The 26,778-nt window shown below is 66.6% G+C and overlaps 1 protein-coding gene across 1 annotated transcript; it reads right to left on the reverse strand.

Annotated features, from left to right (window-relative positions):
* Nucleotides 1-25,989, reverse strand: ADCY6 (adenylate cyclase 6). Its single transcript, XM_037883938.2, is given in 24 exon segments — nucleotides 1-2,982; nucleotides 3,949-4,073; nucleotides 4,361-4,565; nucleotides 4,950-5,213; nucleotides 5,795-5,924; nucleotides 6,365-6,400; nucleotides 7,513-7,688; nucleotides 8,398-8,556; nucleotides 8,926-9,042; nucleotides 10,147-10,234; nucleotides 10,424-10,521; nucleotides 10,797-10,944; nucleotides 11,237-11,262; nucleotides 12,591-12,719; nucleotides 12,954-13,095; nucleotides 14,084-14,242; nucleotides 14,759-14,886; nucleotides 15,238-15,349; nucleotides 15,705-15,826; nucleotides 17,029-17,178; nucleotides 22,229-22,742; nucleotides 22,744-23,085; nucleotides 23,504-23,652; nucleotides 25,661-25,989. Coding segments are annotated over 22 exon segments (3,498 nt in total). The 5' UTR covers nucleotide 23,085; nucleotides 23,504-23,652; nucleotides 25,661-25,989; the 3' UTR covers nucleotides 1-2,853.
* Between the last annotated feature and the right edge of the window lie 789 nt (nucleotides 25,990-26,778).

Genomic DNA, 26,778 nt, shown 5'->3' on the forward strand with positions numbered 1-26,778 from the left:
TTGTTATAGAAAGTGAGTTTTATATATAATTTATATGTACACACAAGAAAAAAGTACCTTTAATCTGCATTGCCAAATAAGTGCCACGTCCCCTCTCCCCTGACACAGCAACGGCGCCTCCCTCAGCAGGGGCTTCAGTCCAAAGCTGCCACACACACCCCCACCCCTCCGGCAGGGGCAGCCCAGGGAGGAGCGGAGACCCCCCGGCTTTGGGCCCGGACCGAGCTCGCCTGGCTCCGACGTCAGATTAAAACTCCCCAGACACAGTCACAGAAATAAAAACACCCCAAAACTGCTAAAAAAATCAAACCCAGAAATCACTTCTTTTTTGCATTTAAAACAGCCCCAGCCCCGAGGGAGCCAGGCGGTTCCCGCCCCGGCATGGAGAGATCCCACTGCTCCCGGCTTGGCCTGGGCAGGCCCAACGCCGGGGAGAGGGGCCTTCCAACTGGGGGGAGACCTGGCTGCACCCGGGTCAAAGGGCACGCTGGCAGCATGACAACCTTGAGTCAGAGCCTCCGGGACAGACCCGCCCAGAGCCAGCGGAAAGGGGCCCGGGGTGCATGGAAATGCATGAAGGGGGTTCCCCCCCCCACAGACCGCAAGAGTGGGCACGACCTGTGAGTGCGTGAAAGCCTTATGCCCCCCCTTTGTGGTGGGCAGGAGTGATCAGCTGTCCCTGGGTGGCTTTTCCTGCCCCCCGGGAGCAGCGTTGTTGGGGAGGGAAGGGGCAGGGGAAGCTCTGCCCTGACCTCACCCCCCCACCCCGCAGTTACCAATCCCTTGCCCCCAGGCTGTGGCTGAGCCCAGCCCCACACTGGGGCACGTTCGGCCTCGGGCCCAAGCAGGGGTTTTGCTGCCTCAGGAACGAGCTGATTAAAACTCTCAGAGGCCCCGGCCTTTCCATGGAGACTGATGGACGAGGGGGCCGGAGGGGGCTGAAAATGCCCAGTTATTTAATAACCCCCCAGCCTGGGGCCTGGACCCACCCTCCTGCCCCACACCTGCGAGCGCCAGGCACTCAGCCCACTGCTCTGGAGCTGCTCAGTAAGGCTCTTGGGCTGGGGGAAGGGGACTGAAGTCATGAGGCAGGAAGCCCCCCAGCCGGCACCCACCGGCTTGCCCCGTGGGGTCAGGGACCCAGGAGTGCCATGGCCAGGCAAATTCTGAGCCTCCATGTTTTATTTTCAAGTTTTATCCGGGGGGGACACACACCCCCTCTCCCACCTGCATCTGGAGCCACAGGGTAGGGGGCAGCACCTCACCTGGGGAATTCCTGTCCCCTGGGGACCAGGCTGTAAACTGCCCCTCCCTGGGGGCATGGGCCAAGTGTGGCAGAAACCAGTGACCCTAGGGATCTGGGGGAAGTGTTTGTTCAGATAAGGCTAAGGGGGAAATTTCCCAGCTGCAGCTGCCCCCCATGCTCAGGGTGGGGGGATCTGGCTCACCAGCCAGCTGCAGTCCCTTTAAATAACAACAGGTCCTACTGCCTGGGAGCCCATGGGGGGAGGGGAGCAATGCTAGGGAGGTTAGGGGGCACAGGGCCAATCCCTGGGGGGGGGGGGGAGGAGCAGCAAGGGAACAGAACCGGAGCCAGGACGGGCTGCGTGGCACTTGGGAATTTGGCACATGGGCAGCTTGGCCCGCGGAGGAGGCTGAGGGGGCACCAATGCTTTGGGGGGGGGGTCCCAGCTGGAGAAGAGACCTCCCAACTTTGAGACCTGGCAGGAGACGCTGAAGGAGGCCCGGGTCCCAAGCCAGATGAAAGCGCCACCCCCCGACCCCAAACAGGCAGGAGCAGGCAGCCAGAGGAACCCACTGGCACGTACCCCCACGCCAGCCTCCCTAGCACAGCAGGGAGGGGGCTCAGCTCCTGCCCCCAGCCCCGCCGCAGCCCCATGGACCCAGAGACACGTCCTCTTTGGTGTCACCAACCTCTGGGAGTCGCTCCCTGCCCACCCCCATCATGCACCTACAGGCCCCCACCCCTTGAGAGCTACTCAACCCCCCCCCCCCCCCCCACACACACACATATTTAGCCCCTTCTCCCCAGGAGACATTTGCCTCCCCCCCAGCAACAGGAGACAATTTTGGCAAATAAGAACCGTCCAGTGCCACCCCCCCGGCTTTTCCCCCTGGCATGGGTCTCGGAACTGGTGAAAGTCACAGCGAGCGGGTGGGGGTGAAGGGGAGAGTCCTCAAATATAAATCCATTAAAAACCCTCCCCCTCAACACAGTCTGCCCCTAGCACCACCAGAAGGGGAAGATCCCCTCCACCCCAAACACGGCAAGCACCCCCAAGGGATCTCCCGGCCCAGGCAGGCAAGTGCTCAGACAACAGCGGGGTCCCCTGCCCAGCCAACAGGCGCCCCCCCACAGCCCTCTTCTTTGGTCGACTGTGGGCAGGGGCAGGTTTGTCTTCCCCAAGGTCATTGTCAGTCACTGGAAAGGAAGAGAGGGGCCCGGGGCCAGCCCCAGCATGGAGCGCCCTGGGCAGCCCCCCCGACATGCTGGCTCTGGAGCTCAATAAATAAATAAAAAGTCTGCTGTAAAAATATTTCTTCAATGCCCCTGGGGGGGGGGCCCTCCAACGCCCCGCCCTGCCACACAGGCCTGGTGGTGCAGACCTCCGCAGCTGGCTCGGGGCGGCAGCCCTTTCCCTCTTCAGTTTGGTGTTGAAATTTGGAGCCATTTACAAGACCCCACAAATGAAATAGACCCAAGGCCGGGGGGCATCCAGGCCGGGTTGGTTCCAAATAGCTCGGCTCAGCCTGGCCCAGCCCCGACCTGCGTCAGCCCTGTCCAGCCCCTCTGGCACGCTGGGTCCTTCTCGCCAAAGGCCGCGGCTGGCGCTAACTGCGGGGCGGGCCGGCGTTCAGAAAGTAGGTGGTCATCTCCCCTTTGCCCTTGACCTTGACCAGCCCCCGGCACTCCAGTTGGTAGCCCTTGGCCGCCAGCACCTGGTACAGGTCAGTTGTCACCTGCGGGGGGAGGAGGAGGAGAGAGCAGACGGTGAGACCAGGACCCCATGGGGGGCCCAGGCAGAACGGTGCCCTCGGCTGGCCCGGGCAGAGAGACGCCACACACCAGCACATCAGCTCCCCCGTGGTCCCAGGGGGAGGCTCAGACTCACCTGCCATGCTAAGGGTTTGCCTTTGCTAGTGACCCTGGGACCTTTGGCTCCTAGCCCTGTGGGGCAGCTGGCCGCCTCCGCTCCCCCAGGTAGCGCCACGCTCCGAGCGGGCAAGTTGACCTCAGTCTCCAGCTCCTGAAAGGTCACCGCTCCCCCCGGCCCGAGGCCACGAGCTGGGCTGTGGGGGCCGAATGGGACCTGGGGGGTCCCTGGACTCCAACTCCACTCAGTCGGTAACGGCCCAAGGCCGGGGGGGGGCGGGGGGGAGAGGACTCCATGGGGATGGGGGACCCTGTGGGCTGGGCTCAGCACCCCAGTGCCTCAGGCGGGGGGGGGGGGGTTCCTTCACCGCCCCCCCGTGTCTACTGAGGCCAAGCAGTCCTAGCTCCCGCTTGTATGCTGGACACCTGGGTTCTGGCTCTAGAACCTGGGGCCAGGCCCGTCCTCCCTTGGAAAATGGGGACAAGGATCCCACAGTGCAGGCCTCCCATCGCACCAGGGACACCCAGAATGCACCAGCACATCTGCAGCGGCTCAGTCCTGCCCCTTCCCCCACTAGTGTTTGGAGGGGGTCGGGGTGGGGGGTTCGGGGGTCAGTACCATCCCCCTCTGGCCGGCTTCTCCCTCTGCAGGTACCAAGTGATGCCCCACCCCCACCCCGGCAGGCTGGAAAATTCCCCCCTTCCCCGAAAATGTTCCCGGACGCTGCCTCCCCGCCAGCCCTGCTGCACTCGCACAGCTGGCCGGGAACAACCTGGACGCTATGGCCCAGGGTGGGATGGCAACCGGGCTCCAGGACCGGCTCAGCTCTCACCTGGATGCGGTCAGGGACCCCTGTGCTGTCCATGCGGCTGGAGACGTTCACAGTGTTCCCCCAGATGTCGTACTGGGGCTTCCGGGCCCCGATGACACCCGCTACCACCGGCCCGATGTTCAGCCCTGCAGGGAGAGGGAGGGTCAGAGCTCATGGCCCCGGGCTCCCCCCAGCCCATCTGGCTCAGCCCCCACGTCCCAGGAGCCTGCGCGGGCGGTGGGCTCAGGACTGTGCAAGGAGTGTGTTCACATGATCGTTTGCACACGCATGATAGCGTGTCCTCGCACACGCATGGACATGCCTACTCTCTTGCGCGTCCATGGGGAAGCACCCAGGAGCGGCCAGTGACGAGCTGGGGAGAGGGGTGGCTCACGCGCGCCCCCACCCTGGCAGAGGCCCCGCCCCCGCTCACCGATCTTCATCTGGAAGTTGTTGAAGGAGTGCTCGTTGATGTACGTCATCTGCTCCATGAGGCGCATGGCGTAGTCGGCCAGCGCGGTGATGTGCGTCCGGCCCTCCCGGTCGTACGTGCTGTCGTTCAGCCCCGAGGCCGCCATGTAGGTGCTGCCGATCGTCTTGATCTTCTCTAGCTGCCGGTACTGCGTCTCGCTGATGATCTGACAGGGGAGGGGGCAGCAGCTACGGGGGGGGCTGGGCGCGCTGCATGTCCCCCCCTCCATGCATGACCCTCCCCGGGGACCCTGCACTGTGCTCCCTTGCCCCAGGGGTGCCAGGGAGGGTCGTGTCCCCCTCAGAACTGGGGCCCTGCTGCCGCCATGACCCTCGCCCCATGAGCCGCTCCCGGGCTGTGACCCACCCACCCCGCCCCGAGGGCTGGGCCTGAGCCATGGCCCCCGCATGTCCCATTGGCCCCCCAAGGGCAGAGTTGGGTCCTCAGGGGCCCCCATTGTCGCCACACCCCGCCCCCGCAAAGCCCACATTGCTGCTGCCCCCGCCCCCCCTCCCCCCACGGTCCCTGGGGGCTGCCCCCCGCCCGGCACCTCGTCGAAGTCGGCGATGATCTCATTGAGCAGCCGCAGGCACTCCACCCCCTCATTGTTGGCCTCCAGCTCCACGTAGAACTCGGAGAAGTTGCTGATGGAGGCGAACATGACGGCCACGCACTCGCACGACTGGTAGTAGAGCTCGTCGTTGCAGCGCTCGCGCGCCAGGAAGTGCGCGGCCACGTCCTTGGGCAGGATGTTGTGCAAAAGGCGCCGGTTGTAGGCCTGGAGCTCCTCCATCTCCTCCTTCTCGCCCGTGGCCTGCGGGGGGCGCCGGCGTCAGGGCCTGCTGCCAGACTGGCCCCTCCGGCGGGGGCACCACCCTGCCCCCCCTCCCTGGGGCACTGGTTCCTCCCCCAACCTGCCCCCCAGCCCTGCCTTGGGACCCCCCCAAGCTCTGCCCCTTGAGGGGGGCAGCACCGAAAACGATCCTGAGGCCTCCCCCGCTATGCTCCAGTGTGTGTGTGTGTGGGGGGGGGCAGCACCAAACTGAGCCCCCCAGCTTTGCCCCGAAGGAGATTTGGGAGCAGCCAGCATTGCCGGCACACACACACAGCTCTCGTTCTCCGACAAGCACGGAGCAGGACATGCAAGGGTGTCAGCAGGGGAAGGGGCTGGCCAGCCTTGTGCGAGGGGTGAGAAGAGCAGGATCCTGCAAGCGTGCAACACGAGGGCATGTGCCAGCCTTCAGGACATGCTGCCCCTCTCGCCCCAGAGACACCCCTCTTTGTGGTGGGGGGGCAGATCCCCACCCCAGGGACGCCCTGTCCCCAGCTCCTTCTTCCATGGGGGAAAAGCAGACACCTCTCCCCCCACCCCCCAGGACCCCAGCCCCTCCTTACCTGCAGCTTCCAGAGGAAGTCAAGTCGGGCCGTGGACTCCACCTGCTGAGCGTGCAAATAGAGCGCCAGGGCGAAGACGGCCAGGATCACGGGGGTCATGTACTTCAGCGCCACCTTCCCCTCCGCCAGGCTGGGGGCACGGGGCGGGGGGGGGGTGTCAGGCTGCAGCAAGGCACCGGGGACCCCAAAGCAACCACCCTCCCAAGCTGCGGGCAGAGAGACCACAGGGCACACGAGGCCGGGAGGAGGGAGTCCCCAGAGCACTCACTGCCCCCAGCCAGGGACCCGCTGACCATCAACCGTACCCCACAGGGCACTGCAGCAAAGGCCCGGGGGACCCCGGAATCCTCACCTGCCACAGACCCAACCCCCCCACAATACCACACAGACCCTTTGCCTGCCCCGGCCCCCCAGTAATACACCCTCACCTACCCCAGGCCCCAAATCCCCGTAATATCCCCCGTCCCAATCCCCACAATGCTCCCACAGGTCCCTCGCCTGCCCCAGGCCCCACCCCAATCCCCAGGGCCCCTTATGCCAGCTCCCCTCTGGGCCCGCCTCCCCACTCACCATCCTGGGCCCCACTGGGTCTCGTTGAAGGCCGGACTAGCAGAAAGAAGAGATAGCAGTTACAGATTGCGGGGGGGGGGGGGGGGGAGAGAGAGCTGACCACCACGGCCCTGCCGGGGTGGGGGCACAGTCCAGAACCCCCAGTGGCAGATGGGTGGGGCCCAGTGAGGGACAGGGACAAGGTACCCCCAGGATTCTGGCTGGGCCCTTGGGGATGTCTGAGGGAGCAGAGCCCAGGCCCTTTTGGGTTTGGGGGGCTGTGACCCATAAACCCCACGAATGGCCAGGGTTACAGGAATATCCCGACCCTGGGCCCTACATTCCGAGTCACTAAAGAGTACCACGTGAGGTGTGAAACGAAAGCCGGGTCACGCCGGCCGCTGCTGCCCTCGTGAGACAGACATGCTGGGCGTCAGCGGAGCGGAGCAAGTTAAAGGCTGGCCCGGGCAGAGCTGACAAACAGGGTTTCTGCCAGAGGAAAGAGGTTTGCTCACCTGGCTCGGTCTACGAGTGAGTTAATCACGTCAGTTCCCACCACGGAGAGTCACTGACACCCTAAGTCAAGGGTGGGGCGGGTGATCCTGACTGCGGGGACAGTGAATTTGGGGGACAGAGGGAGCAGGCGAGGGAGACGCTCCTCGATCCTGGACCAGGACACTATCGGCAGCGTGACTGCATTTCTGGAAACGGGCCCTCAGCCAGCCTTAGCTGGAAGGCCGCGAGGGACAGGGGGGACGCAGAGGGCTGGCTGGGTGGAGTCGGGCTTGGCTTTGATCTGCAGCCCTCTGGTCTCCGTTCTCCTCGCTCATGAATGCTGCCATCTCCAGACTCTGACGAGACCCCCGTACTCAGATCCCAGTGCTGGGGTGTGGAGCGAGGGGCTGACCTGTGCTGATTCGTTCAGACTGGTGTGGGCTTCTGCCCGTGTCTGGGGGAGAAGGGGCTGGGGGGGCATTGGCTGGTACAGGAGAGCCCAGAGGAGAGTCTGGGCGGCGACAGGGTGGGGGGTTCGGGGAGCTGGCACCAGACACGCACAAGCAAGGCTCCCGCTCACTGGAGGCAGGTGACTCTCAGTCCTGGAGACATATCACAGGGGGCCCCGGGGGAAGAGCCCAGGCCCTGGGGGACGGACGACGACAGGCACTCACAGGGCGTTGGCCACGACCAGCAGGTCGTAGTTGTCGAACAGCGGCGCCTCGGGCCCCTCGGCCAGCACCAGGTAGATGCCCTCGATGGCCAGCATGAGCCCCAGCTTCCCGATGCTGCTGAGGTGCAGGAAGACGGAGCAGGCCAGCAGGCTCAGCACGATGCTGTAGTTAAAGTACTGGGGGAGGCAGGGAGGCGTCAGGGCGCCCGGGGTCCAGCCACGCTGCAGCGGGAGCCCAGGGCCGGGGCCCTCCGGGAGCATTAACCCAGGGTGGGAATGGTGAACGCTGGGTCTACCCCACGAGACGTAGCCGGGCCAGCCGCCCACAGCCCAGCCACCCCAGCGCCCTCCCAAAACGTAGCTGCTCTCGCCCCAGCTCGAGGGGGAAACGGGACTGTCCAGAGGACACCTAAAGTTGGATCCTTTGGGCTGATGCCCAGAGCACAAGGCGAGCGGGACCACGTCTACACTGCAAAGCAACAGGGCTGGAACCACAGCTCCCGCCGCGGCGTCCTGGGTCAGCACCACTTGTGTGTGTAGACGGAATTGGGGGGGGGGGGGGGTTGTCAGGCTTGAGTCCGAGTTCGACCCTGGGCTTACATTGCAGTGTCCACACACCCGGGGAGACTCCTCTAGGGCCCAACACCACCACCCCCGCCCCAGACTCCCATCCTCACCCCCATCCACAGCCTGAGGGGGCCCTCTCTGTACCCCGCCCCAAGGACCCATCCTCACCAGGTCAGGGGGAGGGGGCACTCTCCCCCCCGCCCCAGTAGCTCCCCCCGCATCACTTCCCGCCCCAACTGTGCCCTCGCAGCACCCCCATAGCCATACCCCTGCATGGCCCCCCGTCCCTCCCCGCCCCCTGCTCCCGGGGGGCTCTCACCTCGGGGAAGTTGCAGGCTGGGACGTCCCCATCACAAGGGGGCACGTCCGAACCCAGCGAGTAGTTGAGGGCATGGAGCTGGCAGGGCCCCACGGCCTCGGGTGTGACATTAAGGGTGCGGGCGGCGCAGTCCCGCAGGGGCACGTGGCTGCAAGCGAACTGCGGAGAGACCAGAGGGGGTGATGGGGACAGCGAGGGGGTGATGGGACCCCGTGACCCCTCCTCCAGGGGGAGGGGCTTGGAAAGCAGCACCCCAGAGCCAAGGGACAGGTCTCTGGGGGGCGGTCATCTCGGACAGTGCCTAGGGTGCCCTAGCTTGGTCATTTATCTCCTCCCCCCAGGACACAAACAACTAGAAGCTGTTCACGTCCCTCCTGCAGGGTCCCCCCAGCTCCCACTCTGTACTGCACCCCCCCACACCGCCACCTTATACTGCATCCCCCCCAGTGAGGTCCCCCATCCCCACAGGTCCCACTCTCTCCTGTGCCCTCCCTCCCCCCCCCCGGCAGGTCCCCCGCAGGGCTGTACCATGTTGACGAAGGCCGAGATGAAGACGAGGAGGATGGTGAAGACGGCAATGAAGGTGCTGTGCGTGCGGGAGTGGACAATCTTCCGGGAAACCCGCTGCAGGGCTGTGGGGAAGAGCTGGGGTCGGGGGAAGAAAGAGCTGAGAAAGGGGTTCCGGCCTCGCACAACAGCCCCAATCAATCTGGCCTGAGAGGAGCCACCTCCCCACATGCCCTGCCCCCCAACAGGACAGGGCCCCGACCCGCCTGCATGCACCCCCTGTGACGAAGTGGGACTGTTCTTAATGTTTCCTCTGAATAGTGTGGGGGTGCCTCGGTTTCCCCTAGGCAGTTCTTAAGTATCTAGGTGGTGGGATAAGTGTGTATGATCATTGCAGAGCCCTAGAGGGCAGGTGTGTGCAGGGGTCTGGACACAGAGAAGGGCCGAGACCCTGTTTCCTGGCAACTGATGGCCTGGGCCCTTCCCCCCTGCAAGGTGAGAGCTGAAGGGTTGGAGAACAAAGGAATCCGGTGACCTCCTGGCCCGGGAAAGGGACAAAGCCCAGAGGAGGTGGGGCTGGAGGGAGTTTCAGTTTGGGGCTGGCTGGGGACATGGAGTGAAGGGCAGATGGGGTTGTCTGGCTCACTGCCCCCCAAAATGGACCCAGCTGAGGGGTCCTGTTCTCTGCACCTGCAAGCTCTGTGTTAGACCATGTTCCTGTCGTCTACTAAACCTTCTGCGTTACTGACTGGCTGAGAGTCCCGTCTGACTGCGGAGTTGGGGGGCAGGACCCTCTGGCTTCCCCAGGACCCCGCCTGGGCAGACTCGCTGTGGGAAGCACACGGAGGGGCAGAGGAGGCTGAATGCTCCGAGGTCAGACCCAGGAAGGTGGAAGCTGTGTGAGCTGTGTGTCCTGAGGACAGGCTGCTCACAGAGAGACTTCCCCAGAGTCCTGCCTGGCTTCATGGGGAGCAGTTCCAGAGCATCGCCCGGGGACTTCGTGACACCCCCTCCACAGCATGTCCTCCCCTCCCCCCGCAGCCTCCGGAGGGCTCAGCACCCCAGTGAGCTCGTTACGCTCCCCTGGGTTCAGGGAGCTGGCCTGCACGCTGACTGAGCAGGGGGTGCACACGCAGGGAGCGGACATGCTGAGGCAGGAGCAGAGGGTGTGCGCACGCACACACGCAGCCGATACGCTGACGGAGCAGAGCACACGCGCACACACCCCCAGCTGATACTCACGCTGATGCAGGAATAGACAGCACAGACGAAGAGGATGTTGGCCAGGATGACGAAGATGCTGAGGTAGACACCAAGCATCAGTGGGGAGCTGCGGAGAGAGGGGCGCTGTGAGCCTCCCGCCAGCCTCTGGCCCTACGCGGCGCGGGCTGCCTGGGCCCAGTAGGTGCAAGAGGGGCAGGGGGGGAGATGCTGCAGCCAGGCCTGCTCTGGGACCACACTGGGCGGGGCGGGGGGCTGCCAGCGCTGCAGGAGGGCACGGGCTGGGGGCTGGACTTACCGTGGGAACATCACAATCTGGATGAAGCAGATGAAGCAGAAGACGAGCAGCGTGCAGGCCACGTAGCCCCCAAAGCGATCGTCCACCTTCTTGGAGTACTGTGGGGAGAGGGGGCAGGGTTACTGCTGCGGGGACGGGGGGGGGGGACCCAGCCATGCTGTGGTGGGAGGACAGTGGGGCATGGGGGGCGGGCGTCTCTCTGAGCCCTTGGTGGGGGTGAGGGGAGGCGGGCAGAGACGGGGAGCAAGCACAGAGGATGGGGGAGGAGCAGGAGGGGCAAGGCAGGGGCTGGGGACCGAAGGGCAGGATGGGGGGGCAACTGAGGGCCCCCACTCTGGGGCAGGATGCGAGGAGGGACAGTGGGCCCCGGTACCTTCTTCTCCAGCTCCGGCGTCTGGAAGGTCAGCAGGAATTTCTTGACATGATCCTTGCGCAGCTGGTCAATGCTGCGGGCGTCGATGGCCCGGCCCAGGAACTCGTCCACCTCGTCCTCGGGGTTCAGGGCCTCCTGCGCGCTGCGGCTGCAGGGTCACGGGGGGGTGTGTGAGCATTTTGGCCTCCCTGCCCGCCTTCATGCCAGGAGCCCCCCCGCTGCCCACTCCCCTCCTCCCCTGAGCCCACCCCTTCTTTTGCTGCACTTTGCAAGGCTGTGACCCCCCCACTTTGGGGCACCTTCCCCCCTGGCATGGAGCCAGGGCCGTGCCCCAGCCCGGGGCCGTCTGCACCAGGCGCACTCGCCCCAACCCAGACACCGGGCCGGCGGTTCCTGGGCCCTGCAGTGAGGGGCCCCCGCCAGGGGCCGTGTGCACTTACTTGTCTTTGCTGGTGTCCTCAATGCCCTGCAGACAGGGAGAGAGGGTGTTAGGGGAGACTCAGGGCGTCACAGCAGCCCCCAAGGTCCCTGCCCCCCACGGCACCGGCAGGGAGTGAGGAGCTCCTGCTCCCAGACAGGCAGGGCTGGGAAATTCCCCACCTAGGCCCCAGCTACAGCCCCCCAGGCACTAGCCCCACCCCAATCCTTCTTACTGATCCCCACCCTTGCTCCCAAGCTCTCGCTGCCACTCAGCAGAGCACACCGCCCCCTGGGCATTGTGCTGTGTACAGGCAGGGGGTGGGAGGGGAAACCGAGGCACGGAGGACTTGCCTGAGGTCACACAGCAGAGCAGGGGCAGAGCACCAGGGACAGGACCCAGGAGTCTGGGTCTCCAGCCCCGAGGCCAGGCTGCCTGCCCATCCCTCTGCCTGCAGTGGAGCGTCCTCTCCCCTGGGCCCGCGCCCCACGGGAAGGGAGCTGGGCAGCCCCCGTGGGGGGGGGGGTATGCGAGGCAGGAGGGATCTAGGGGCTCTGCCCCTCCCCCCTCCACAGCCTGGCTGGACCAGCAGGAGTGTCCCCGGGCGGCTCCCAGGCCCCATTTGCCCACCTCCGGACACTGGCCCCATGGCTTGGCCCGGGGACGGGCTCACGCGGCCTGACGGCCTGCCCCGCCTCACTGCCCAGCCAGGCAACCGCGCCATGGCAACCAGCGGTGCAACCACGTCCAGCTGCGCCATGGCAACCCGCGCCAGGCGGACAGCGAGCCACGCCACGGCAACCGATGATGGACTGCGCCATAGCAACCGGCACCCCGCCGACGCACCGAACCAGAGCAACCGGCTGGGGAGCCGCCGCCGCCGCCGGGGCCCTGGCGCCCGGCGTCATGACGACAAACCGCAGCATAGCAACCATGCGAACAAGCCATTCCATAGCAACCAGCCACACACGCGCCATGAGGAGGAGCTGCCCCCCACCCGCTCAGCCCCCCGGGGGGGCAGGAAGAGAGCCGGGGAAACGCAGGAGTGAGGGGGGGCACACTGGCTGATAGGAGTGGGGGGGAGCTCCCCCCTCCAGACAGGACTGAGTGAGCCCTGGAGGGGGCACGGAGCAGTGGTGTGAGAGGATTCAATGCATGGGGGGGGCCCCACACCCTGTCCCTGCCACCGTCCCACTGCCACATGCTCCCCGCCTTGGTGAGGGGAACCCCCGACATGCAGAGCAACAAGAACCCCCCTTGGCCAGCATGTGCCCCCCCCACAACAGGCCAGGCCCAGACTCCAGCCGACAGAGACCCTCTTCCTTCCTTCGCCCCTGAGCGGAGGAAGAACCCCCAGCACCCCCCGCCCCACTCACCATCTGCCGGAAGGCCTTGGAGTCCTTGGTGCGGGAGAAGTTGCGGTCGGGCACCCAGCGCGGCACCAGCCCCTCCGTGGAGTTGGCCCGCGCCCGCTGCAGCTTGGCCAGGATGGCCTTCTCCTCCTTCTGCTCGGGGAGAGGAGGGCGCGGGGTGAGGGGGCACAGCCGGGGCACCTGCCCCACCCAGCACCCTCCCCCACCCCGAGTGCCCACCCACCCAGCACCCACTAGAGTCAGCCCCCCCCTCCTGCCCTGCCCCAAGTATCCACCCCCCCAGCCCCAGCCCCTTGCCCCCTGTGCTGGTTGCCCCAGGAGCCGGGGATGCATCGCCCCCACCCTGAGCCCGGCTCCTGGACTCACGCGCTTCTGGCTGCAGCCCACGATGAGGAAGGTCTCGATGTTGTGTTCCTTGAGGTAGGCGTTACGCTCGCCCCCGTGGCCGGGCTCCACCTCGTAGTCCCCATTCAGATACTGCAGCGTTGCCCATGTAATGTGGATGCGCCTGGGGCGGCGGGGGGGGCAGGACACTGAGCCCGAGAGTCGTGTGTCGTCCCGCCCCCCTCCAGGTTCCCCATCTAACCTGCCGCACCCCTGGTGTGAGAGTCCCTGGACAGAGACCCCAACCTCGGAGACAGGACAGAGCAGCTGCTAAACCCTGCGAGGAGAGTGCCCCCTACCGAGACCCCTGCAGCGCAGCCCCCTAGCGCCGCACTGGGGCCAGCCCCCCCCCCCCCAGAGCCCCCCGCCTGCCCCCAGCATCCCACTGAGCCCCAGGCGCCCCCCAGAGCCCCCCGCCTGCCCCCAGCATCCCACTGAGCCCCAGGCGCCCCACTGAGCCCCCCGCCTGCCCCCAGCATCCCACTGAGCCCCCCGCGAGCCCCAGGCGCCCCACTGAGCCCCCCGCGAGCCCCCAGCATCCCACTGGGGAGGGCGCCCCACTGAGCCCCCCGCCTGCCCCCAGCATCCCACTGGGGAGGGCGCCCCACTGAGCCCCCCGCCTGCCCCCAGCATCCCACTGGGGAGGGCGCCCCACTGAGCCCCCCGCCTGCCCCCAGCATCCCACTGGGGAGGGCGCCCCACTGAGCCCCCCGCCTGCCCCCAGCATCCCACTGAGCCCCAGGCACCCCACTGAGTCCCCCGCCTGCCCCCAGCTTCCCACAGGGGCCAGCCCCCCACTGAGCCCGCACCTGCCCCCAGCATCCCACTGAGCCCCAGGCGCCCCACTGAGCCCCCCGCCTGCCCCCAGCATTCCACTGAGCCCCCCCGCCTGCCCCCAGCATCCCACTGAGCCCCAGGCGCCCCACTGGGGAGAGCGCCCCACTGAGCCCCCCGCCTGCCCCCTGCAGCACAGCACCCCCTGGCGCCACAGAGGGGCCACCACTGACTGCGGGGAGAGTGCCCCCTGCTAAGCAGGCTGTTCCCCGGGGGGGAGGGGGGGGTGTCCCTTCTAGGGGCTGCCCCAGCCTGACCCGCCCCCATCCCCCACTCACCCGGCTTTGCCTCCGGCTTCCATGTGGTTGGCCAAAGTCACGTCGTTGGACCAGACGTCGAACTGCCACTTGCGCAGCCCCAGCACCCCGCAGTGCACGCGCCCGCTGTGAATGCCCACCCGCATGTTCACGTTCACCCCCGTCACCTCGCGCACCAGCCTGGGGGGGCAGAGGCAGCGTCAGACCTGCCCCGCCCGACCCCTGCGGCACTGGAGGGGGACCCCGGAGCCCGAGGGAGCGGGTGCGGCCGGCTTGCGATGGAGAGAACGATGGCCGGTCAGGCCCATGCCAGGCCGGCGAGACACAGACGTGCCCGGGGCAGGCGACGTGAATCGTCAGGCCCCTCGTGAGCAGCAAGGCGGGGAGGGGCCGGCCCTGGGCCTGCCGCACAAGGGGGACCGCTTGCGTGAGCAGAGAGCGAGCACCCGGGGCACATGGCTTGGGTGTCACGCGTGTGCATCAACGGAGGGAGCGGGGGCATGGTGCGTGTTGCACGCATGGCAAGCGTGCCCGGCACCAACAGCCAGCGTGCACCGCAGGTGCCTGTGCGTGCCACGTGGGAGGCGGGGGGCTGCGTGCAGTGCACAAGCACATGGGCGTGACGATGTGAGTGGCACGCCGCCTGGCTGTTCCGGATGGGCCCAAGGCTTCCCCCCGCCCCCCCCCCCAACTCACGAGATGGCTTCTATCATGTCGACCCCCATCTCCACGCAGCAGTGAGCGTGGTCCCCCCGGGCCTCCGGCAGCCCCGACACACAGTAGTAGCAGTCACCGAGGATCTTGATCCGCAGACAGTGGTTCTCCTGGGAGAGGGGCAGAGGGGGGCTCAGAAGGGAGGGGACCTCATGGGGTCTGCCCAGTGATGCCAGCCCACGGGCAGACCCCGCCCACCGCCCTGCCAGCCCTACCCCCCGCCTGCCCCCCATCCCTGCCCCCAGCCAGCCCCCCACCCTGCTCCTGCCTGTCCCCGACCAGCCACGCCCAGTCGGCCCCCCACCTTGCGCCCAGCCAGCCCTCTGCCCTGCTCTCTGCTGACCCCACCCGCCCCCAGCCAGGGCCCCACCCCCTCCTGGGCCACCAGGCTTGCCGCCCCCCAGAACACGAAGCACCCCACGAGGCCTGGGCGCGGCCGGGCCAGACATGCCAGCGCTCACCGAGGCCAGCTTGTCAAAGCGCGCAAACAGCTCGTTGAGCGTCATGACCAGCTCCTGGGCCGTGCACTGGGAGGCCAGGCTGGTGAAGCCCTCGATGTCTGCAAACAGGATGCTGCAGGGGAGGGAGAGTGAGCGGAGACAGGGCCCCAGCGGGTCAGACGCTCCCCCGGGCCTCAGCCGGCTGGGTCCCAAGCGCCTGCACCTCCGACCCCCTTCCCTGTGCCCCCCAGGGCCCCCCAGTACCCACTGCCTCAGCCAAGCATCCTCAAGGCAGGTCCCCAAGGCGGAGCTCTGCCTGCCCCACGCTCCCACCCCCAGCGCCCCACAGGCCCCCCAACCCTGCCGCCAACGGGTCCCCCTTGCAGGGGCCCAGGCCAGGCCCCCGTTACCCAGAGCAATTCTCGTAGGTGCCGAGGAGCCCCCCCCAGACATGGCCCCCCCACCCGTGCTTGGGGGTCCCCCCACACCTGACGTTGTCGTGCTTCTGGATGTAGATCTTGTGGAACATCATGTCCTCCTTCTTGGTGTTGATGTCCTCCTTCATCTCCATGGCAACGTGCTGGGGCAGCACCGACAGCAGGAGGCGCTCCTGCACCCAAACCACACGCCCGTCACTGATGCCCCAAAACCCCCCGTGCCCCCCAAGCCCCATGCCCCCCCAAACCCCACCCCCGTCACCGACTCCCCAAAACCCCACGCCCCCCGTGCCCCCAAAACCCCGCCACCGACACCCCCAACCCCCACGCCCCCCCCGTGCCCCCAAAACCCCACGCCTGCCCCCAAAACCCCAAAAACCCCCGTGCCCCCCAAACTCCACGCCCCCCCAAACCACACCCCCGTCACCGACTCCCCAAAACCCCACGCCCCCGTGCCCCCAAAACCCCACCCCTGCCACCAACACCCCCAAACCCCAAAACCCCCCATGCCCCCAAAACCCCACCACCGACACCTCCAAACCTCACGCCCCCCGTGCCCCCCAAACCCCCCGTGCCCCCCAAACCACACCCCTGCCCCCCATGCCCCCAAACCACACCCCCAAATCAGACCTCTGTGCCCCTCAAACCTGAGCCCTTCGTACCCCCCAAACCAGCTCTGTCAACCCCACAGCAGACCCCTCCATGCCCCTAAACCAGCCCTATCACCAAGACCCCCAAACCAAACCTCTGTGCCCTCCAAACCAGGGGCTGTACCCCCAAACCAGCCCCATCACTGACACCCCCCAAACCACACCCCTCTGTGCCCCCCAAACCACACCCCCATCACTAACACTCCCAAACTAGACCCTCTGTGACCCCGCAAACCACATCCGTCACTGGCACCCCCAAACCTCCTAAATCACACCGTCACTGACACCCACAAGTGAACCTGTCACCCCACCCCCAAACCACAGACCCCTTCAGTGGCCGCAGAGAACAATCGATGCCCGTCAGCCCCAACGCATCTGCAGAGTTCGCAGGTCCCCCCGGCTCTCCCTCGCCCCAGACTCCCGGGGCCCAGCGTGACCCGTTCCTCCCAGGCCGGGGGTTCGAACCCTCGGCTCGTTCCTGCTGCTCTGCTCCGGCCTGCCTCGCGCTGACCCCCCGCAGCAACTGGGCCCAGCGCCGCGCCGAGCGGGACAACACCCGCCCGTGCCTGCCGTACGGCACCCCGGCGAGAGCACCCCAGACCTCGTGACCCATTTATAAGCCTTGACTCCCAGCCGAACCCCCGTCAGCCCCGGTCAACGACCCCCCCAGCACAGTTCGGGGGCGGGGCTGCTGCCCTGACCCCACCCCACCCCGCCCCACCCACCTGCTGCCGGTTCTCCCGCTGCAGGTGCAGCCGGGCCTGGATGTAGCCGCGGGTCTCCTGGAAGGCCTGGCGCTGGGACACCTCGGCCGGGTAGTGGGTGCAGATCCCGATGATGTTGGTGCAGAGGAAGATCAGGATGTTGGCGCTGAGCTGGGGTAGAGAGGGGGTCAGTCCCGACCCCACAGCCCAGACAGCCCCCCCTCCCCATCCCACCTCCCTGCAAACACATGCCCCCCCCCCCCCCCGAACAGGACACAGCGCCCCCAACCCACCCATCACCTTGGGGCAGGGGGAGGTGCAGGCTGGCAGGCAGAGGGGGCAGGTTCAGCGGTGACCGCCAGAGATCTGGGGCTGGAGCAGTGGGGCTCAGCCCCCCTTAACGAGGCGAGAGGGGGGCAGGGGCTCCCTTACAACTGCATACTCTGAGCACCAGGGCGAGTGCCTCCCACCTTCCCTTTGCTGCGAGCTTCCTTGCAGCAGTGCCCTGTACTAGAGGCCCGGTCTCTGCTGCCCTTTCCCACCCCCCGCAACAGGCGCTCGCCCCTCCAACTCGCCACATCTCTCTGCCCCCGCTCCAAGGCGGGGCACAGCCCAATCCAGCAGAGCTCCACTCACTGTGGGAGGCAGAGCTGGGGGTTGGCTGACTGTACCCCACAATCCCCACGGGGCTGCTGGGTGCCGGCCGGTCGGAGCGGGCGCATCCCCAGGACCCACGGGGCTGGGGACAGTGGTGGGATCTACAGGACCCCCATCCCCCACCCTTCTCTGCCCTGCAGACACCCCCGTCCTGTCGCCTGGCCCGAGCCCCCCACTCTTCCCAGCAGGGACGGGGCATTGGGGGCAGGGAGCTCTCAGCGAGGGCTTGCTGGCTGCTTCGGAAGCGGGAGGAAGCTGCGGGGGGGGGACGGGGGGGAGCGGAGATGGATTTAGCAGGAGCTGCACATTTGCCATGGTTCTCCCAGACCCCTCCCCCCCAGGGCCCCCAGCCAGGTCTATTTATAGCCGGGCGGTGCGGGGTCAGCGCTATCGCATCCCGTCCAGATGAACACAGCAACTTGTGCGCCAGCCCCAGCCCAGCCTGGCCAGGGACCGGGGGGAGGGGGCCACCCTCAGCCCAGGGCCTGATGGGTCTAGACCACATACCACCCCCCACCTCAAACCCAGACAGCCCCGGCTCAGAGCGGCCGGACTCCAGCTCCCCCCACCGGCCCCCAGTGCCGAGCCCCTACCAGCTGCACTTTGCTTTCGAACCCGTTGATTGGCTCCATGCAGGGCAATGTGGGGGGGGCCGGGAAATGTAACTTTTACCCCCCTCCCCATGAACTGTTCTAGACTCTGGGGTTTGGGCCCCAATCCTGGAGCGGGGGGGGGGGAGGGGTTGTGGAGAGGGTCTGACCCAGCCCCAAATGGGATTTTTACTGGAGTAAAAGGATTGAGGCATTGCCTGCTACATTGGAATTTGTATCCCGCGGGGTCCCCCCCCCGCCCCACACATCCACAGAACCCGCTGCCGGGCACTCAAACTACCCCCCGCGGTTGCTGCACGGGGCACGGCCCTGCCCTCCACTCAAATCACTGGTTCACTTTGCAGCGTGGAAAGTGTGCCAGGTTCCCAGAGCGAGGGGGGAGCCCAGCCCCCAGGGCTACCGGGCAGCTGGTCAACAGGGCCTGGGAAAGCAGCTCCCTGCAGAGCAGACGAAAATAACTGCCCCCCCAGGGGGACTCCCAAGAGCCAGCCAGTGAAAACACCTCCCGACCCACACCCGTGGCCCTGGGACGTTGGCTCCCCTGTATAGCCCGCCCCCAACTCCCCGCAACACACTACAGGACCGGCCCTGTCAGGTGGGTTTTCAGAGACTGGTTGTCCCTGGGGGCTCCGTGGTGCCACCCCCCACAGGTGGGGGGCAGGTGAGGAGAACCATCCCCCCGGACCTCCCCAACGCTGCACCCCTTGCAGTGTGACCCCCTCCGAGAGCCGTGCACACTTACCCCTCCCCAGTGCTCTGCGTCCCTCGCACGCTCACCCTGCTGGCACACTGCCCCCAGGACCCCTTACCCACCCACTGCCCATCATTCCTTCCAAGGGGAGTTCCTATTTACCACAGTGCCCTGCACGAAGGGGGCACATTAAAGCCACCCCCGCCCCTCAGCCAATTCAGGGCCCTCCTTCCTCTCTCACACACCCCAGCTGCAGCTGCCACGTCCCACCCCAGCCCTGGCCGCATCGCAGGAGTGGCTGGTTCAGACCTAGACTGGTAGAAAGCCCCCAGGGAGGAGATGTGAGAGGGGCTCCCTCACTCCCCTCTGCGACCGCACAGAGTCCAGGGGCCGTGGGATCCTCTAAGTACAGCCAACAAGAGGAACGGGGGGTGGGGGGGGAGCAGCTCCAGGGCACCACAACGCCCTGACCGTCCCCAGGCCCCCCTGTGCTCTGAGCTCTACTCCCCTTCCGGTGGGGTCAGCGGCACCTGCCCCTCCTGGGGAGACTGGGGGGCCACAGACCATATCTACGATTTCCCAAGGGGTCCATACCTCCATTCAAAATCCTTTAGGGGTCCAAAAATGAAGAAAGGTTGAACTGTCTGGGCGGATGGTGCAACAGGACCCTGGCATCCGGTGAAAGCAACCCCCACCCCAATGCCCAGACAAAAGGGGCTTCGAGTCCCATGCCCGCAGAGGGTCCAGGACAGGGGTCCGCAGCCCCCTCCCCAGCCTCTCTCACGTACCACAAGTGGGTCCTGTGCCCCTCTAGCCCAGCCCTCTAGAGCTTGTGATGGGGACTCTGCCCCGAGAGCTGCCGGCTCCCAGCCACCTTCAGAGGTGCACACAGGCATGCTCCACCCCACCCCACCCCTCCCCGGTGTCCCACCCCAGGGCCCCCAGCCTGGGGACACCGGCTGGCATCTCTCCTATAGGCCAGGCACTCAGCGAGAGGGAGACGCTGCCGCCAGGCATCCCAGAGCGCACCCCAGGCTCCCCACATCTCCTCGTCTATCCACACCCCATCCACAGCCACGGGACCCTCGTCAGCCTGCCCCCGGCCAGCCACCACCAGGCCAGAGGGGGACACTTGAGCAGAGTTCCCCCAGACAGCATCTGCCACCCTTGACCCTCCTTCGCGGAGCAGGGGGCACTGCCTGGGGCTGTTCCTCCCCCCCCCCCGCCCATGTTTATCATACATTGTCCCCCCGTTAGTTGTGTTCTGGGCTCTGTGGTCCCTCCTGGGGGGCAGGGGAGGCCTTTGGCTCCGGGTGGGGCCAGGGTCACACCCCTCCCCCCCTCGGGATTGAAACTCACCCTCACCCCAACATCCTGTCCCCTCTGCCCTCGGGGCCTCATGCCCCACTCCCATCCTCCCACAGACAGTCTCCTCCCAGCCCCCACAATAGAGGGCTTTGTCCAGTGTGCACCCCCAGCCCTCCCGAGAAAACCCCCGGCCCACAATAGAAGGCTTTGTGTCCCTCCCCCCACCCCTGGAGAGGAGACACAAGGGATGGTCCTATGCACACCCCGCCCCAGGGGAAGGGGGCAGCAGGAGGCGGTGCTCAGGGGTGGCAAAGGGGGACAGGAGTTAGCGCTTAAATCGGGGAGGGGGTGAAATGGGGCAGGAGGCAGTGTTTGCCTGCATGAAATTAAACTCTAATATAGAATTAAAATTTACACGTAAAAGATTTTCACAAATGCTACGGCCTGTGAAACTCCCCACCACATGATGTGAGCAGCAGAGCGAGGACAATCCACCCATTCAGCTGGGCAGGGCAGCCTCAGGGACCACACCGAACCCCCAGACAGATTCCCTGTCCCCAGCACCCCGGGGAGGTTTGCTGGGGGGAGAAACTTCCCTGGGGAAAACAACCGAGGGGAAGGGGCACGTTCATCAGTGATGAGACTGATTAAACTCTCCTATGGTTGGGGACAGGGCAGCCATGGGAAGACATACAGCCCCCCAGCCCACCCCTCCCTGCACCCCAGCTCCCCCGCACAGAGGATAGACAGGGCCCCCCACTCCTGAGCTCTGCCGCCCACTGAGAAGGTGACACAGCGTGTAGGGAGATGGGGTCTAAGTGGAGCATGGGGGGCAGGGGGACAACCCCATTCCAGGAGCCCTGGGGTGGGGGGGCATGCAGGTCACACTGAGGGTCCCATCCTTCCCAAGGGGGTGCTAATGGGGCAATGGAACAGGGCCCTGGGGGTCCAAGGGCCCAGAGGGGCTGGGGGAGGAGAGCTCCTGGCTGCTTGTCCTCAGCTCTGGTCACTGGCCCCCTCCAGGCCCCATATTTACTTGCCCCCCCCACACAGTCCCTCCCCTCACCCCCACACCCCTGGTGGGGGGGGGCTGCATCACTCTGTAGAAACATATGGTTCTAATCAGAAGCTGCCCCCCCCCGTGCATTGCCATGGAAACCACCTGCCTAATGGGAGTGTGGGAGCAGCATCCCCCCCAAGAGAGCAGGGGTCCGCCCCTAAGGCTGGGGGCACTGCAGAACTCACCCCCCCCCACACACACCCCTCGGATTTGCCGCTGGCTGCTAGTGCCAGGCCCCGACTCCCATGGTTCCCCTCGCCCTCCCCACCCGGGGCGGGGGGGTCCATGCACAGAGGGCCTGGCAGCAAGGAGAGCTCCCCTCGACCCCCACAAGCCTCAACCCAGCCCCACAGGGGCCTCGTGGGGAGACAGGGGGGGCAGCCCCTGTGGCCCATTCACTCCTTGGCATCTCTGGCAAGCCTGCCCAGGATGGGTTGGGGGATGGGGGGAAGGGCACTGGGCCCCCAGTCAGACGGGAGTGGGGCTGGACTCACACCAGCGCCACTGGGGAGAGAAGCCAGCGCTGGGCCCCGCCAGCCCCCCCAGAGCCCAGGCACAGAGAGGAAGGCGGGAAGCAGGGTCCTTCTGGGTTAATCATTCCCCCCGAGACAAACATCCCCCTCCACACCCAGCCCCACGCGCAGCTCCCCATTGTCCTGTACCCAGGTGACCCGGTAGCGGGACTGGCTCAGGCCCACGGGTGTCAGGACGCTCCCCCCACCACACACACAAACCCACTGCCGGGCGGGGGGGAGCCACCACCACTGCTGGGCACACCCTCGGCCCACACGTGGGGGGCAGTTGCCCCCCAACCCCACATATTCCCTCCTTGAACCACATCCCCCCCGCCCCCAAAGGAGGCCCCGCCCCCAAAGCCAGGCCCCGCCCCCATACCTGCTTCCAGAGGAAGGGGTCGCTGGCGTTGAGGTGCCAGGTGATGAGCAGGTGCAGGGCGGAGAGCAGGGCGCCCGCCCCCACGGCGGCCCGCATGCGGACGGGCAGCAGGGTGTAGGTGATGTAGATGAAGAAGACGCTCCACCAGACGCCCTCGGAGGCGCTGCGGGGCGCGGCCATGAGGGTGCCCAGGGCCTGCACCCCGCCCAGCGCGGCCAGCACCAGGTAGCTCACCACCCACATGGAGTCCTGGGGGAAGGCGCTACGGCTGCACAGCACCATGAGGGCCAGGAAGAGGGCGGTGGCCACGGCCAGCGCGGCGGCGTAGGGCACCCGGGGGGCGCCGGGGGCGCAGTGGAAGAGCAGCATCACGCCGCACACCAGCACCAGCACCCCCATCAGCACCGTCAGGCTGCTCTGGTTCATCTGGAAGAAGTACCGCTGGTAGAGACGCTCCAGCTTGGCCGACTGGAAGCGCTTGGAGCGGAAAACCTGCAGGAGGCGCTGCCAGCACTCGCCCGCCGACAGCCGCTCCCCCGGCCTGGCCCCCCCCCTCCGCCGCCTTCGGCCCCTTGGCCTCGCCGTCCTCAAAGCCCAGGTCCACCGACTTCAGCCCCAGGTCGCCGGCGCCCCCAGCCAGGCCCTTCTTGCTGTAGTGGTCCTCCTGCCAGGAGCAGGTCAGGCCCAGGCCAGCCCGCGGGTGGGCGCCCCGCTCCAGCTCGGGGTCCTGCAGGCAGCTCATGTAGCGCGGGCTGCAGAGCGAAGAGCGCGGGCGCTGCCCCTTCCCGTTGCGCTCCCCCCATGCCGTCTTCCGCTCGTCCACCTTGGGCACCAGAATGCCGCTAAACCACGACATGCTGTGGGCACCAAGGAGAGGGGGGCATTAGCACCCGGGGGGACATCAGTGCCAAAGGGACACCTGGGGGTACCGGTGCCCAGGGACGATGAAGGGTCAGGAGGCAGGGGTGGGGGGCATCGGTACTGAGGGGGCACAGGAGATGCCAGCACTGAGCATATGGCAGGTGGGCACCCAGGGGTTGGGGGGGAACAAGCAGGAGTCTTCGGGGGGAGGGTGTTGCTAGGAGACTCCAGCCCAAGGATCCACAAGGAAGACAAGCTGCCTGTGGGGGGTGCAGTGAGACCCCCCCCCCCCCCAGGAAGACCCTGGGCTGGCACAGAGGGGGTCTGTACATGCCCTGCTTCCTCCCACTCCCAAATTCCAACCCACAGTCTGGGGGCAGGATCCCCCAAATTTAATCTCCCAGGAAAACTCACCTGGGTGGCTGCTCTGTGCCAGGAGCACCGAGCTGGCACGGGACGAGCCGGCATTTAACCCAACAAGTTGGCAGGAGGGCAGTGCCCCAGCCCAGGGACCTGGCTCCACCTCACGTCCAGCTGGGCACGGGGCAGGCTGGGACAGGCACCTGAAAGCAGAGGTAAGCTCAGTATCCCAGCCATCGACAAAGGGGCCACCCCAGCCCCTCCCCCTGTGCCAACCTCACCCCCTGGAGCCACCAGCAGAGACAGACAGACACGGCCCCACCATCGCCCAGGCCTCCTATCCCCCACTGTCCAGCTCCTGGCCAGACACCCAGCCCAGGGCTGGGACACAGCGCAGAGATCCCCACAGCTCAGCACCGGGGGGGTCCCAAGGCAGCCAAGGGGATGCACACACACCCCTGCAGCAGCCTCAGTCACACGCAGGATCTCTGTTCACACTCCTCTCTGAACTCCTGTGTGGCTGTTAAACAGCCCCTGAGCCCCAGCCCAGGGGCGGCTGCATCTCAGCTCGGGGCAAGGGGTCCCGGTGGGTAACTCCCTAGAACCCTTCAAAGGGAGCAAGGGCCGCCTCCCACTCCAGCACTCCACCCTGGGGGAGAGAACAGGTGGCGTGAGGGGACCTGGCGGCCACGAGCCTGGCTCCAGCCCCGCGGAGGATCCTGCTCCGAGTCTGATCATGTCAGAGCTGCCCCAGTGTTTTAAACTGACCATGTACCCCAGCCCCGGGCTCCCCACTTCCAGCCCCGGGCTCCCCACTCCCAGCCCCACCGGTGCCCCTCAGTCCCGACCCGCAGCCCCCTGCTATCCCAGCCCTGGACTTCTCGGGCTCACGATCCCCAGGGCTGTTAGGGACTTGCCCTGCATGTGACAGGGCCACCCACCAGAGCCCTTTATTGCGGCCCCAGGGCCCCTCCCCCAGCCTAGCCTGGGTAATTCAATATGCAGCAAAACTCGAATAATCTTCTGCTTTCAAACTCTATTTGTCTTGAATGGCGGCCAAGCCCGCGCACCCGTTTAGCTCCAGCCTCTTCAGAGAGTTATTCCGTCTCCTCCTACAAGGCCCTTATCTACATCCCGGGAGCCAGCAACAGCGCCATGACATCACTCCCCGTTCCTGCGGGGACAAGGCGCAACCCTCCCCGGGGAACAGCTCCCGGCCCCCGACACCCCCTTCCGGCCAGAGACCTCAGAGCATCTTGCAGAGGTCCTTCACCCAGCACCAAGATGCAGCCACCTCTGGGATGAGAGGTGGCAGCTGATTAACAGCCATACAACACCTCAGAACAGGAAGGGAGCGACAACCCACAGGGGGATTTTAGGAAAGCTGAACCTGGCCAGGACACCGGGGTTAGAACCCCGACTCCCAGGCACGGGGTTCTCCGGTGGCCCCTCCCAGGCAGGTCAGGATCCCGGTTCTACGCCTCAGCCCCCACCTTTCTCAGCGCAGGGCCTTGCAGCATGGGGGGTCTGCGCCTCCCACTGAGGCACCTGCGGGGCCACCGGGCTCCCCAGGGGTCACCCGGCCAAGTAGGGACCCCAGCTGCACCTGCTTGGCTCAGGACCACTGACGGCACCACAGCGTGACCCAGAGATGAAGGGCAAACTCAAACCAGCGCTGCTGGGGGGGCGGGGGCGCTAGGGTGTCCGGAGATTATGGGGACAGACCCGCTATTTGTCTTACACAGGCAGCTATGACCCCCCCCCCCGCCGTCACCCCAACCCCGACACGCAAACGGGCTGGCCCAGCCGGGCTCCGCTCCACAGGCCCCGTGGCCAGCCCTGGGGAGAGCGGCCCGTTTGCCCCCCGCGATTAACCCCGGGGCCCGGCGGCGGGGCTCCTGCGAGCTTCCCCGGGGGCGCGGACACCCCTGGCCCCCGCGGCCCCGCGAGAGCCGCTCCTGCCCACCGCTCTGCAGGTGTCCCCCGCCGGGCTGCACCGCCCGGCCCCGCCCGGCCGCGGGGCCCCCTCCCCGCCCCGCGCTCGCCCGGCTCCTGCGGCCAGGGCCCCGCCAGCGCCCCCCTCTCCAGACAGCGCGGCCTGCGCCTCTGCCCTGCGGGTCCCCGCCCCGGGCAGCCCCTCGCCCAGCCCGGCCCGGAGCCCCCGCCCCAGGCTGCCGCCCCCCGGGGCGAGGCACGAACCCCGCCGCTCACCGCCCGTCCTGCGCCCGGCCGCTCCCGCTGCCCCGGGGAGCCAGGCAGCGCCCCGGCCCCGCGGGCTGATCCGGCCCCGGCCCCGGCCCCGGCCCCGGCTACTCGCTGGCCGAGCCGCGCTCCATGGCGCTGTGGGCTGGGCTGGGCCGGGCCGGCCGGGCCCTGCCGTCGCTGTCCGGGGTAAACGCCCTGCAGCCCGGATCCAGCCGCTCGCCCCGCTCCGCTCCCGGCGCTCGGTGCGCTCGGCGCGGGGCTCGCCAGCCAGGCGGCCTTAAAGGCGCAGGGGCCCTTTTGCCTCCCCCCGCCCCCGCCGCGATGGGATGCGGGGGCCGCGGAATATTTCCCTGGGGGGAGGCGCGCGCACACACACGGAGGCTGCAACACACACGCGTGTGCACAGAGCAACACACAACCAGCCCGCAACACGCACACGTGTGCACGCAGCAACACACACACACAGCCCGCAGCACTCACGTGTACACACACACTTGTACACACACACAGCCCACAACACACACACGTGTGCACGCAGCAACACACAACCAGCCAGCAACACACAGCCCGCAACACACACACGTGTGCACACAGCAACACACACACAGCCCACAGCACTCACGTGTACACACACACTTGTACACACACACAGCCCACAACACACACACGTTTGCACGCAGCAACACACAACCAGCCAGCAACACACACACACACAGCCCGCAACACACACACGTGTGCACGCAGCAACACACACACAGCCCGCAGCACTCACGTGTACACACACACTTGTACACACACACAGCCCACAACACACACACGTGTGCACGCAGCAACACACACACAGCCCACAGCACTCACGTGTACACACACACTTGTACACACACACAGCCTGCAACACACACACAGCCCGCAGCACTTACATGTACACACACACTTGTACACACACACAGCCCACAACACACACACGTGTGCACGCAGCAACACACAACCAGCCAGCAACACACAGCCCGCAACACACACACGTGCACACAGCAACACACACACAGCCCACAGCACTCACGTGTACACACACACTTGTACACACACACAGCCCACAACACACACACGTTTGCACGCAGCAACAC

This window comes from Chelonia mydas, chromosome 20 (assembly GCF_015237465.2).
Source record: "Chelonia mydas isolate rCheMyd1 chromosome 20, rCheMyd1.pri.v2, whole genome shotgun sequence".
Classification (NCBI taxonomy): domain Eukaryota; kingdom Metazoa; phylum Chordata; order Testudines; family Cheloniidae; genus Chelonia; species Chelonia mydas.